At 39.9% G+C, this 14770-nt stretch overlaps 2 protein-coding genes across 2 annotated transcripts in view; both read left to right on the top strand.

Moving 5' to 3' along the window:
- Positions 1-14770, top strand: part of LOC143568509 (uncharacterized) — a 119348-nt gene that overhangs the window by 51237 nt on the left and 53341 nt on the right. The window lies entirely within an intron of this gene.
- On the top strand, positions 1612-9545 carry LOC143568515 (PH, RCC1 and FYVE domains-containing protein 1-like). Its single transcript, XM_077054663.1, has 6 exons — positions 1612-1641; positions 1773-2847; positions 7158-7951; positions 8487-8633; positions 8712-9034; positions 9137-9545. The coding sequence occupies exons 1-6, from the start codon at positions 1612-1614 to the stop codon at positions 9267-9269; spliced, it is 2502 nt and encodes an 833-aa protein (XP_076910778.1). The 3' UTR covers positions 9270-9545.

Below are 14770 nucleotides of genomic sequence, written 5' to 3'. Positions count from 1 at the left end.
TTTATAAAAAAAACATGATTATCTCAAAATCCATATACCTGAACTTTGATGATATAATTATCCTTAGAATCTTTACGATTTGAAATTGATTGATCATGATAAATTTGTTGTTATTAACATTCTGTGTATGACAAATGTTTTAATTAACTTTATATTTTACAATTAAAAATTAATTAATCAAGCGAAATAAAAACCGAAAATTTAAATATATGATATGTTTGTTTCATATTAATGTAATTGCTAGGAAAATGAAAAATACATACTAACATTAAAAACATGTTCAAATAATAATGATTATTCTGAGTTATAAGAATATTATAAGATTTAAAGTTGCATAAAGTGAATGTAGTGATTCTTATATATAATCGTTGAAAGTAGGGCTGTCACTTTTACCCGTAACATGAAACCCAACCCAAGAAAACCCGTACCTGAACCCAAACTAACCCGACCCGAGAAACTCGAACCCAAGAAAATACTAATTAACCAGAACCTGAACCGAAGTAATTCGGGTTGGTTCTTGGGTCCGAATTCTAGGTTTCGGGTCGACCTGAAAACTTTTAGCTTTAAAATCATATGTATTTTAAAATCATATGTATTTTTAGGTATATATGTATTTCGGGTCGACCTGAAAAATGCTGGATCGGGTGGGTTTGGTTTGATGCATGTCGAAATGGGTCACGGGTAATTGACCTGAACACATACTGTCTAAAATTTTTACTTTTTAGTTATTTTTTTTATATAAATAGTTTGTGTATCAAAATAAGATTAAAAACTTATATCATGACATATCACTATAATGTGGTTTTCTTTATAAATTATATAGGAGGTTTGAGGCATTAAAAATACTGTTTTCGGTGACTTTATACCTGTTCCACCCTTTTGACCCATTTCCTTCAAGGCATTTCTTTTTATTTTACCTAGGCTTGTAAATGAACCGAACGGAGCATCTTTGTGCTCGTTCGTTCAACTTTAACCGAACAAACAATCGAATATGAACAAATAAACGAATGGGTTTCGTGTTCGATTGTTAAGAAAATGAACATGTTAATGCTCGTTTCTGTTTGTTCGTTAACAGTATAAATGAGCGATTCGCAAAAGTAAATAAATGAACATAACGAAACACAGATGAGCCCGAGCTAAAACCAATTAAAAGTAGATGTGTACAACAATTTGTAAGGCCTAAATAGTTATTAAAACTAAACCAAACTGTAAAGGACCCAAAAAAAATTAAATGAATATATTAACAAACGAACATAAGGGAACGTAAATGAACGAATATAAACAAATTTAAGTGAATAAACACAAACAACGTTCACTGAACATAAATGAACGAACAAGACATGTGTTCATGATCGTTCGTTTATCAAATAAAGAAAATAAACGGATTTGTCGGGCGGTTCATGAACAGTTCACTGACGCTTGGTTCGTTTACAAGCTTATTTTTACCTGTGTGACTTGTTAGAGGGATCATTAATCTAAGTTGACCTGTTGATAAGTATATGGGTACTGGGTCAAAATTGGAACTTTTGGTGTGCCAAAACGATTCGGTCGGCTTAGTTGGCAAATTGTCCAAATTTAGTGTGAACTTAAAATTTTTCCTTTTAAATGTGAATGGATTCAAGTTGCGACCTTAGGTGTGAGGTAGGGATGTACACACACACACAAACTTTGACATACTATGGCTAAACGCCAAATCATATTGCATTTTCAGGACACCATTGATCATCTCAGCCTTTACACTCCATATGGTAGCCCACCAAAATATGGTATAGAAAAATCATCACCAGACGAGACTTTATACAAGCTTCCCCGGTGACGGAGTCCTAGGTGGTGGACCCCACAAAACAAACAGCTGTTTTGATGTAAAAATTGATTCTTTGTTACCTAAAGCCCTAGAATCTGCAGTAGTCCTTGATGTCCAAAACATTGCTTGCGGTGGAAGACACGCAGCATTAGTTACAAAACAAGGAGAAATATTCTCATGGGGTGAAGAACACAGTGGAAGGATAGGACATGGTTTCGAGTCGGATGTTTTACATCCAAAGTTAATCGATTCACTTTCCAATACAAACATCGAGCTTATCGCGTGTGGCGAGTATCACACATGCGCGGTTACCTTATCAGGTGAACTCTACACATGGGGAGAAGGGCATTTTGGTATTTTAGGACACGGGAATGAAGTCAGTCACTGGGTTCCAAAGCGAGTAAACGGTCCATTAGAAGGGATCCATGTTTCTTCAATCGCATGCGGGCCATGGCATACAGCTGTCGTGACATCAGCCGGTCAACTTTTCACTTTCGGTGATGGAACTTTTGGTGTTTTAGGTCACGGTGATCGGGAAAGTGTGTCGGTACTGAAAGAAGTCGAGTCGTTAAAAGGACTTCGAACTGTTCGGGCAGCTTGTGGCGTGTGGCATACTGCTGCGGTTGTAGAAGTTATGGTTGGTAATTCGAGTTCTAGTAATTGTAGTTCGGGAAAATTATTTACATGGGGAGATGGTGACAAGGGTCGATTAGGGCACGGTGATAAAGAAACTAAATTAGTACCTACTTGCGTTGCTGCGCTTGTGGACCCAAATTTTTGCCAGGTGGAATGTGGGCACAGTATGACTATAGCACTTACAACTATGGGTCACGTGTATACGATGGGAAGTCCACTTTATGGTCAACTTGGAAACCCGAAAGCTGACGGTAAAGTCCCAATTCGTGTTGAAGGTAAGCTTTCAAACACCTTTGTAGAGGAAATCGCATGTGGGGCCCATCATATTGCGGTTTTAACTTCAAAAACAGAAGTTTATACTTGGGGAAAAGGAGCTAACGGACGGTTAGGTCATGGAGATGTAGATTGTTAGTTGTATTTAGTTATAATTAGGGTTTTAGCCCATATAGTTGGCTAAAGCCCATGGGCCTTTTATGGGTTGATAGCTATGGTTTATTTGTGTATAAATAGATGTAGTTGTTTATGTATTTCTCACACCTTCAAGTAATAAACATTACTTTCACTACAACCATCTTCTTTACATGGTATTAGAGCTACGGCTCTCGATCCAAACCCTAGCCGCGATCTGACCCGAACCCGAGTCTGACCAGCCGTCACCAGCAGCCTTCAGATCTGAAACAAGCCCCTGCCTTGTTGTTCTGTCCTGTCACGAAATTTTTTTTTTCGACCGTGAAAGTACTGTTCACCGACGAGCCTGTTCACGTCGGAATCACTGTTCATCGGAAAACTGTGTCACGACGGAATCACTGTTCACACCGGAGTACTGTTCATCTCCGGAAATCACTGTTCACGCCGGAAAATTACTGTTCACGTCGGAAATCACTGTTCACGCAGGAAATTACTGTTCACGCCGGAAGTCACTGTTCGCTGCCGGAGTTACTGTTCGTTTGCCGGAATTTCTGTTCACTGCCGGAAAGTTACTGTTTGCTGCCGGAATTACTGTTCGCTGCCGGGATTAACTGTTCACGACGATTAACTGTTTACGCCGGAATCTGTTCCCGCCCTCCACCCGCACTTGTTACTGTTCACTGTCAATTTTCAGTTTTGTGTATCACTATGGGCGAAAATACATACATGTATACATTTACTAAAGAGGAGCATGATCTTATTCAACGGTTTCTTACCTCCCAGTTGCCTCATCCTCAAACCAGCTCGGCACATTCAGGTAAACCTTCTAGCCTTGACTTATCATGGGTGATTGATTCTGGAGCCACACATCACATGACTGGGAATCGGGTTATTTTTTCTAGTCTTCAAAATGTTTCCCATGCACCGGTACGTCTTGCCGATGGATCTTCATGTCCCGTTCTCGGCATAGGATCCATCAGTAACTCGGAAAACCTAAAACTGTCTTCTATCCTATTTGTTCCTAAATTTCCTACCAGTCTTTGTTCAGTGAGTCAGATTACCAAACAAAACAACTGTTCTGTGACCTTTTACCCAACTCACTGCGTTTTTCATGAACTAGGAACAAACCGGGTAATTGGTACTGGTTTTGAATCAGGAGGTCTCTATCGTATATCCCCGTTTTCGCATCCTGTAGCAAACTTATGTGATTCCGCTGTCAGGGAGGCTCACTGTCGGTTAGGTCATCCCTCTACAGCGGTTCTGAGGCAAATGCGACCAGATTTACCACTTTCGTCTTTTAATTTTCATTGTGAGTTGTGTCAACTTGGTAAACATACCAGGCGTCCCTATCCCCCTAGGGTGCCCAATCGAGTCAGTTCTTGTTTTGAACTGTTGCATTCTGATGTATGGGGTCCTTGCCTTATCAAATCTACGTTGGGTTTTGAATATTTTATTACCTTTATTGATGACTATTCTCGCACTACTTGGGTTTATTTGTTGAAATCTCGTAGTGAGGTATTTTCCATATTTCGAGAATTTAATGCTTATGTTCAAAACCAATTTAACACCACCATTAAAACTTTTCGATCTGATAATGCTAAAGAATATTTTTCCACCGACTTTTCTTCATACTTAAAAACCAACGGCATTATTCATGAATCATCGTGTGCTTATACATCTCAACAAAATGGTGTGTCCGAACGCAAAAATCGTCACATATTGGATGTTGCTCGCACAATCATGATCCAGTCACGTGTTCCTCATCGTTTTTGGGGAGATGCCGTTCTCACTGCCACATATCTGATTAACCGCATGCCCTCAACCGTTCTTCATGGTAAAACACCGTTTTCTGTACTATTTCCCAACGATGATCCATTTCCTCTCGTACCTAAAGTATTTGGTTGCGTCGCCTATGTTCATGACCATAGTCCAAAAAACCATCAAACTTGATCCCCGAGCCATTCGTTGTGTCTTTCTTGGTTACTCACGGGTTCAAAAAGGGTATCGATGCTATAGCCCATCACTTCACCGATACTTTACCAGTGCCGATGTCACTTTTCACGAGTCTCCTTACTTTCTCGAGTGTTCCACTCCTGTTTCTGACCCGTTTCCCGACCTCGATATACCCACATCTCCCTTCATCCCCACCATTCCTGTGTCAATTCCTTCTACCGATCCAATCTCTACTGATTCTGACCCACCGACAGAATCTCCGCCAATGCTTTTCACATATGCTAGGCGGGGTAGGGGTCAAACATCAGCGACTCTTGATTCACACCCTGGCCACGACCCCGAAATACCCTCCGATACTCCGTCTACATCTGAGCAATCCACACCTCTCACTAATACATCCTTACCCGATCCAACAACCTCTGATACACCCGTTTATGATCCTCCTGGTGCCCCACTTCCCGATATACCTATTTCCTTTCGCAAGGAACCCCGGAAATGTACTCGTTACCCAATTCAGGACTATGTTGCCTATACCCACCTATCTCCTGAATCTCATGCGTACACCACTACCCTTGATTCCTACCCGATTCCCAAGAATGTGACGAGCGCTCTCGCTCACCCAGGATGGAGACAGGCTATGGAAGATGAAATTGGAGCTCTAAAGTCCAATCATACATGGGATCTTGAAACACTTCCTAAAGGGAAGCGTATTGTTGGTTGTCGTTGGGTGTTTACGGTTAAACTACACCCGGATGGCTCCTTACACCGCTTAAAGGCTCGGTTGGTTGCAAAAGGGTATTCTCAGGCATATGGCATTGATTACGATGAAACCTTCCCTCCGGTTGCTAAAATGTCATCTGTCCGTATTTGTATCGCTCTTGCTGCCATTAATCATTGGCCGCTCCATCAGCTTGATGTCAAGAACGCCTTTCTTAATGGTGTTCTTGAGAAGGAGGTATATATGGAGCAGCCCCCAGGGTTCGTTGTTGAGGAGGAGGCCTCGAAAGTTTGTAGACTACGTCGTTCTCTATATGGTCTTAAACAGTCTCCCAGGGCATGGTTTGGTCGATTCTCTAGTGTTATGGGACAGTTTGGGATGACTCGGAGTGCCTATGATCACTCTGTCTTCTTTAGACACCAGAAAGGAAAGAGGATTATCGTAGTTGTTTATATGGATGACATTATAATCACAGGTGATGACGAGGTCGGGATTATCGAACTCAAGCAGTTTCTTCAGTCTCAGTTTCAGGTCAGCGACTTAGGTCGATTGAGGTATTTCCTTGGCATAGAAGTATCCCGCTCTCCACAAGGAATACTTCTCTCCCAACGAAAGTATGTTCTTGATATGTTAACTGAATGTGGCTTACTGGGTTGTAAACCTGTTGATACCCCAATGCTTCCTACAAAGAAACTCCTCCCAAAGGAAAGAGATCCAATGAAAGATCCTGAGCGATACAGACGGTTGGTTGGTAAACTTAATTATTTAACCGTCACACGACCGGATATCTTCTTTACTGTCAGTGTTCTGAGCCAATTTATGGTTACACCATACACCGGTCACTGGGATGCTGCCATTCGTGTCTTAAGATATCTTAAGACCTCACCTGGCTTAGGTATATTATACTCCGATCAGGGTCATTGTCGTGTAGGTACCTTCACGGAAGGAGATGGTCGGATATCAGGGTTCTCAGATGCAGATTGGGCAGGTTGTCCGATTTCTCGACGATCTACCACCGGATATTGTGTGTTTGTTGGAGGAAATCTTGTATCATGGAAGAGTAAGAAGCAACACACGGTTTCCCGGTCGAGTGCCGAATCGGAGTATAGAGCCATGGCAGATGTAACATCAGAGATGACATGGGTTCGTCGTCTTCTCAGAGAGCTCGGGGTTGTTTCTAATGACTTGATGAGGTTATACTGTGATAGTCAGTCAGCCATTCACATAGCCAAGAATCAAGTATTTCATGAGAGGACAAAACATATTGAGGTCGACTGCCACCTTATCAGAGATCGAGTAGTAGGCACACAAACTGATCCTCCTTCCATTCAACCAGTTCATGTGAAGACAAATTTTCAGCTAGCAGACATTCTAACTAAACTGCTCCGGAAAGCTCAGATAGATTTTATTTGTAACAAGTTGGGCATGATTGACATCTATGCTCCAACTTGAGGAGGAGTGTTAGTTGTATTTAGTTATAATTGGGGTTTTAGCCCATATAGTTGGCTAAAGCCCATGGGCCTTTTATGGGTTGATAGCTAGGGTTTATTTGTGTATAAATAGATGTAGTTGTTTATGTATTTTTCACACCTTCAAGTAATAAACATTACTTTCACTACAACCATCTTCTTTACATAGATGATAGAAGTTATCCGACTTTAGTTGAAGCGTTAAAAGATAAACAAGTTAAAGGTATTGCTTGTGGTACTAACTTTACTTCAGCTATATATCTTCATAAATGGGTGTCGGGTGTGGCTCAGTCTATGTGTTCCGGGTGCCGTTTACCGTTTAATTTCAAGCGAAAACGCCATAATTGTTACAATTGTGGGCTTGTTTTCTGTCATTCATGTAGTAGCAAGAAGTCACTGAGGGCATCTATGGCACCGAATCCAAACAAACCGTATCGTGTTTGTGATAATTGTGGAAACAAGTTAAAAAAAGCTATTGTAACTGATGCACAATCACAGACTTCTTCTGTGAGTAGAAGAGGAAGCTTAAATCAAAGTTTAGAGCAAAATGAAAAAAATGATAATGTGGAATTACGCTCTCGCCCTCGTATTGCTAGATTAGCTTCAATGGAATCGTTAAGACCGATGGAAAATTATTCTTCTAGAAGAAACAAGAAGCTGGAATTTAACAGCGGCCGTGTGTCACCGACTCCTTCCGGAAGTTCTCAATGGGGTGGTCTTAGTATATCCAAATCTTTTAATCCGGTTTTCGGTTCTTCCAAAAAGTTTTTCTCGGCTTCGGTCCCGGGCTCACGAATTGTTTCTCGGGCCACGTCACCTGTATCTAGACGGCCCAGCCCGCCCCCTCGGTCCACCACTCCGACACCAACTTTGGCGGGACTTTCGTCACCTAAGATCATGGTGGATGATGCTAAAAGGACTAATGATAGCCTCAGTCAAGAAGTTAGCACACTAAGAGCACAGGTATATTTGTTAATATGCTAAGAGAAAATTTCACAAATGGTCCCTGTGCTTTGACCATATTGCAAGTTTGATCCTCAGATTTTGAAATTTGCAAACTTAGTCCAAACATTCGTGAGAGGGTATACCAGTTAGTTTTTAGCGGAAAAGTTTTGTCATGTGCTATTCATGTGAAGGTAATTTGTCTTTTAAAATTTAGAACTCTAAAATACTCTTTCAAACTCTAGAACTCCTAACGTAGACTTCATCACCTTCGACATTAGGAGTTATGAAGTTTAAAAGAGTATTTTGTTAGGTTTTAAATTTTAAAAGACAAAATTACCCTCACACGACATCACTTTTTCATTCAAAACTAATTGGGATTAGTGCTGGGGATTAAACGTCCAACCCTCTGACAAATATCTGGACTAAGTTTGCAATTTTTAGAATCTGGGGTCCAAACTTGTACATGGTCAAACGACAGGGACCATTTGTGCAATTTTCTCTATGTTTTATATGTTCAAAGTTTACTGTTGTATTCATTATTGTCTTATTTCAGGTTGAAAATCTTACCCGTAAAGTAAAACTTCAAGAAATTGAGTTGGAACAAACGTCAAAACAACTGAAGGAGGCAGTGGCAGTTGCAGGTGAAGAAAGCTCAAAATGCAAGGCAGCAAAAGAAGTGATCAAATCACTTACAGCACAGGTAAGATGCGTTTTGTTAAACCCTTTTAAGTTTTATTCTTTAAAATATGACTTTTTGACTTTTCATATGTTAAAAAAGCTGAAAGATATGGCAGAAAGGCTTCCAGTGGGGACAACACGTGACATCAAATCACCTTCCTTCACTTCTTTCGGCTCAGGTGTTTTTTCCATTGATGTCTTATTAAACGCCTCTGTTGACCAGCTTAATGGTCAAACAACACCATATAAAGAAGCTGATTCAAATGGTTCAAACACCCCGTCAGTACTAAACGGGTCTATAAGAAATGGTAACAGAAGCAAAGATGGTGAAGATGAATGGGTTGAGCAAGATGAACCTGGTGTTTATATCACACTCACATCTTTGCCTGGAGATATTATAGATCTTAAACGGGTCCGCTTCAGGTATGTTAGTAAAATATTACTTTGTTATAGCTTTCCATTTCCTGAAGTGTAAATGGCTTAATTAGGGTTATAATTTTACTAACGGGTTAAAATTGAACACAGTCGAAAGAGGTTCAGTGAGAAACAAGCAGAGCAGTGGTGGTCCGAGAATCGGGCCCGAGTTTATCAACGTTACAATGTACGTTCGGTTGATAAATCAAGCGTAGGCGTTTCAAGTGATGACTTGGCCCACTGACGCGTACACACATTGTATGTAAATGATTTTTTCCCAGTTATACTCTACTGTTGTGTTTCTGCAAAGCAAAGATTGTACTGATTTGGATTTTCTGGTGTGCCACATATTCTCATCATCGCGAGGTTTCCTATAGCAAAAGATTCGGTTATGATTTTGCCTTCCGTTTAGTGTCCGTTGTTTCATAGTTTTAAGGTTGTTGCGTTGATGAATATGTAAATTGATACTAGGTTTTCTAGAAAGCTGCTGCCCCTGTACATTCATAGTTGTCATATATCTTAAAATCTTACTGATTTTGCTATCATCTAATATCACTGCTTTTTCATCCTATAAAAATGTATTTTCGTTTTCGATTTTGTATCATATGTTCGTCTGATATATGCATGTTGCTCAATATTGAAAATGCTTGATTCCAAAACATTCATAGGGAACACCCCAAGATGTTATTATCCCCTTTATAGACATCACCTAATACCTGAACACGGCTAGCAAACAGATAGCCAGGCGACAATAATCTTCGGGTTTTAGACATGCTTTAATAAACGGGTTAAACAGTTTGGCAGATTGACTTATAGACTACGCTGTTTTACTCTAGACGTGCACAAAAAAACCGGTTCCGGAACCGAACCGATGGACCCGACCCGGAACCGGTTCCAATTCGTACCCGATTGACCTAATACCCGGTTTGGGTATTTTTATACCCGAAATCTATACCCGGTTCCACATTTTATATTTCCAATTGGTTCCTACCCGGTTCCAAATTGTACCCGGTTCCGGTTCCTACCCAAAATAACCGGTTCCGGCGGTTTTTTTTTTAAAGTCAGCTGCAGTCAAACTAGCTGGTTCCAACGGTAATATAGCCGTTGGAACCGGTTTTTGAGAGTGTTATAGCCGTTGGAACCGGTTCCAACGGTAATATAGCCGTTGGAACCGGTTTTTGAGAGTGTTATAGCCGTTGGAACCGGTTCCAACGGTAATATAGCCGTTGGAACCGGTTTTTGATGCCCGAAACCTCTATATAAATTGTTTTCCATCCCTTGTTTCACCACCAAACTCAAACAAACTAAAATACTTCTCGTTTAGCAAACCCGACTATTTGATTAAACGAATTAAACAAATAAACGAGAACACGAGCTGTTCAATTGGACAATGCCACTGCATCCACTCGAACATGATCCATTTGATTAAATGGATTACATTTGACTACCCTAAAGGCCAAAAATGTCATGTTCCAAGTGTGTGTTTGTAATGGGACTTCAGATCCACAGAAGATAATATTTATAAATTCAATCAATCCTATTAAAGGTGTGGAAAACCAGCTTTGAGCTCAAACCGGATAGGATCAAGTCAAAGCTTGTCAAAACCGGTTAATTCGCTCTAAACAGGTCTATGAAAGTCATGATAGAAAGAAATTGAAAAAAAAGTTAAATAAACAAATCAACCAAACCGTCAAATTTACTACCTAGCAAAAAACTAAACCGGCTAACGTTTTTTCCTGATCGAATAACGAGTAGCAAACAAACTACTTTGATACATTCGAATATTTTGTGCACCTCCTTCCAAACCAATGAAGCTGACTTCACACAAACTGTCACTCTTTAACTTGTAAACATACAACCGTTTGCCCTTTCGATTTGCTACTAATATGTCCCCATGTTGTTCCAAAACCCTAAAACCTTTATGCCAACAAAATCAAAAAGAAACCATTTGTTATTTAACTGACAGTGCATCACCCACCCTCTTGTTAGAAAATAAAATAATAAAATGGATCATCAAATACATAATTTCCATCTAAAGAAGATTTGACAGCCATGTTTTTAGCAATTCTTGGACCGTTGCAACACAATCAAAAAGGATTTCCAGCAGTAATTAGTGATTGCTTTTCCTTTTATAGTTGATAGCTTTCATGTATTTATTATCTTGTTTTTCTTTGTAAAAGTAAGACCAAAAAGCAATACAAACAAATTCAAAAGCAGGTTTGATCAAAAAGGATCAATTCTACTCATCATCTACCTCCGCCATTTTTTTAGCCTACCAAATCCAATAAACCACCATGACAGGAGAAAACAACAATAATAGTGATGAACTAGCATTGCAAATCACTAATCTCCTCAAAAACAGCCTTAGCAATCAAAACCAGACTCAAAAACAAAATATGTCCGACACTTTGAAAATCAGCCTCAAACTAAATAGTCAAAATTACGCCCTATGGGCTCGAATGATTCGAGCGGCCATTGGGGGTAAATCGAAATCTCTTTTGAATCACCTATCAGGGAATCCGGAACCAACCGATGAAAACTATGAACAATGGGAACAAGATGATTTAGTCGTGTTCTCATGGTTAATACAAAATATCGAACCCGCACTTGCAAGCAACCTAACAGAATTTCCCACAGCCAAAGCATTGTGGGATGCGTTGGTGGTCAAACGTTTTTGGATTGTTATGCAAGGTGTTTGGGGAGAAATAGAAAGACGAGACCCGAACCCCATGACATAGCAACATACAACAAAATCCGGTCAGAACAAAAGCTTTTTCAGTTCCTTAATGCTCTTGACCGACAATACGATGCCGTGAAAAGAGAAATCCTCCGATGGGGACCCTCTGCCGAGGGCGCCTACGCTGCTGTCCGAAAAGAGATGGCTCATCAGGGTATATTAGAAACCATCACAAACGAGTTTTCTACCAGCAACTCAGTGGAGAAACGAGTGGTGGATTTGGCGGTATGGCTTTCGCCGAAGATGGAGCTGGCTGTGTTTCCGATGTCGACACAGGTTTTGTAATCCTAAGTTTTTTAACCCCTGCTTGTTAAGTATACCCCCCCACCCACAGAATATGGTAATTTTGATAAACACCCAAACGAATTCCTTAATGATAAATACCATTTTATAAGAATGTCAAATAAAATGCTCAAGGAATCTGTTAATGATGATACCTGCCAAAACTCAACTTTAGAAAAACCAATATCACAAGACTCTTTTTTAAATAAATTAAACCAGGATAAAGCTATGGGAGGGTATCCAACTGAAGCGGAAACTTCAAAATATGTGGGACATGTCAACATGGTTAACACAAGTGATAAATTCGATAAATCATGGATATTCGATTGTGGTGCTACCGATATCATGACTTTCGAATTATCCGACATATTTTCAAACTCTAAACCCAAAATTAATCACATAAAAACCGCTAATGGGGGGATAGTTCCCGTTAAGGGGGGGGGGGGGGGGAGGAACTATTGAAATATCTCCTACACTAAAGCTTTCAAATTGTCTTTATGTCCCGTCTTTGTCACATAAATTGTTATCTATGTCATGTGACAAAAGAACTAAATTGCACCATATTAATGCACCCCACCTTTTGTATCTTACAGGACATTAGGACGGGAGTGATCATTGGGCGTGGCACTGAACGACAATGATTTTACTATGTGGAAGAAGTGACTCAACACAGTACTGTGATGTTGGCTCATGGGACTACAAATCGAGAAGCTTGGTTATGGCATCGGTGATTGGGACACCCATCTATTGGCTATTTACACCTTTTATTTCCGAAATTATTTCCTCTTAGTGAAACATTAAATTGCGAAACTTGTGTTTTGGCGAAAAGCCATAGACATACTTTTAAACCAAATAACACAAAAGTTAAATTACCTTTTTTCCTTATCCATTCAGACGTATGGGGACCTGCAGAAGTTATTGGAGGACAAAACTTTCGTTTTTTCGTTCTCTTTGTTGATGATTGCACTCGTAGGACATGGATTTATTTTTTAAAACATAAATTTGAAGTTTTTAATAAATTTACTATGTTTTTTGCCATGATACAAACACAGTTCAAAACTAATATTCAAGTTCTCCGATCCGATAATGGAGGAGAGTTTATAAATGATTCAATGAAAGATTTTTGTCAAAGCAAAGGGATAATTCACCAAACGTCTTGTTCCCACACTCCCGAACAAAACGGCACTGTCGAACGGAAAAACCACATTCTCTTAGAAATAACTCGAGCCATTCTAATAGAATCGCAGGTTCCTAAGTCTTTTTGGCCCGAAGCCGTTGCTACTGCCACTTACCTTATCAATCGACTACCAACCAAAGCTCTCGATCTAAAAACGCCTCTCCAAACCCTTTCCGAATTTACCAAACTACCACCAGCCCTTACATTACAACCACAAATATTTGGATGCTCCGCCTTTGTCCACATACCCAAAATCAATCGAACAAAACTCGGCCCATGTGCTGAAAAGTGCGTGTTTGTTGGTTATGGCGTTAATAAAAAAGGATACAGGTGCTATAGCCCAAAAAGGGCGCCACATGTACACTACCATGAACTGCGACTTTCTTGAAACCGAATTTTATTATACCTCCTAACTCAATGGTCAGGGGAGAGAGAGAGTATGACACCCTGAGTTGGCTAAAATGGGTTCCAAAATGGGCTTCATCGTCAGAGGAGGTTTATCACAGTACCCAAAACGAGTCATTGACTTCCAAACAATCTGGTGGTCCAACAGTCAGTGTCCCAAACCAAGATTCTCCCAACCTGACTCCTGAGGTAAGTAATTCTGAAACACATGAAGATACGCAAAAACAAGAATCTCATGAAAATATTGATATAACTAATAATCATGAGACAAAAATAGAACAAACAATGCAGGAGGAACAAGCTGAGCTAATACAAGAAGAAGCAGTAAAAGAAACAACCGAGAGATATGTTTTACCACCAAGAGTCAACAGAGGGGTCCCACCTAACGATACTCTCCAGAGAAACAAGTCAAGACATCTATGTATCCGATGGCAAATATAGCAAAGAGAAACTTATCTGAAGAAGCTAATGCATTTACTTCTTCTCTATACGCTGAACAAATTCCAACCTCCATGGAAGAAGCCCTAGATTCGAAGAACTGGAAGGATGCAATGGATGTAGAGATGAAAGCATTAATGAAAAATAACACATGGGAAAAGTGTGATCTTCCTTCAGGAAAAAAACCAGTAGGATGTCGTTGGGTATTTACAATTAAATATAAACCAGATGGAACTATTGAAAGATATAAAGCACGCCTAGTGGCTAAGGGCTATACCCAAACGTACGGGGTTGACTACTCTGAGACGTTCTCTCCGGTAGCCAAGATTAATACGATCCGCGTACTAACCTCGATCGCTGCAAATGAAGGATGGCCTCTTCACCAATTTGATGTTAAAAATGCCTTTCTACATGGAGAGTTAAAAGAAGAAGTGTATATGGAAGTCCCACCAGGATTTGCAGAAAACTTCAAGACAAAGGAAGTATGCCGGTTGAAAAAATCTATATACGGGCTTAAACAATCTCCTCGAGCTTGGTTTGGGAGATTTACTCTAGTGATGAGAAAATATGGATTTCAGCAAAGTAACTCCGATCATACATTGTTCCTTAAAAGAAGAGGTAAACTTATAACTTGTTTAATTATATATGTCGATGATATGATTGTTACAGGAAACGACGAGAAAGAAATGAAGAATTTAAAGGAAAA

The sequence above is a fragment of the Bidens hawaiensis genome, unplaced genomic scaffold, assembly GCF_021521415.1.
Source record: "Bidens hawaiensis isolate Kalapana, Puna unplaced genomic scaffold, B.hawaiensis_p1.1 tig00024001_1, whole genome shotgun sequence".
Classification (NCBI taxonomy): Eukaryota; Viridiplantae; Streptophyta; class Magnoliopsida; order Asterales; family Asteraceae; genus Bidens; species Bidens hawaiensis.
This window is presented reverse-complemented; position numbering and strand designations above follow the sequence as displayed.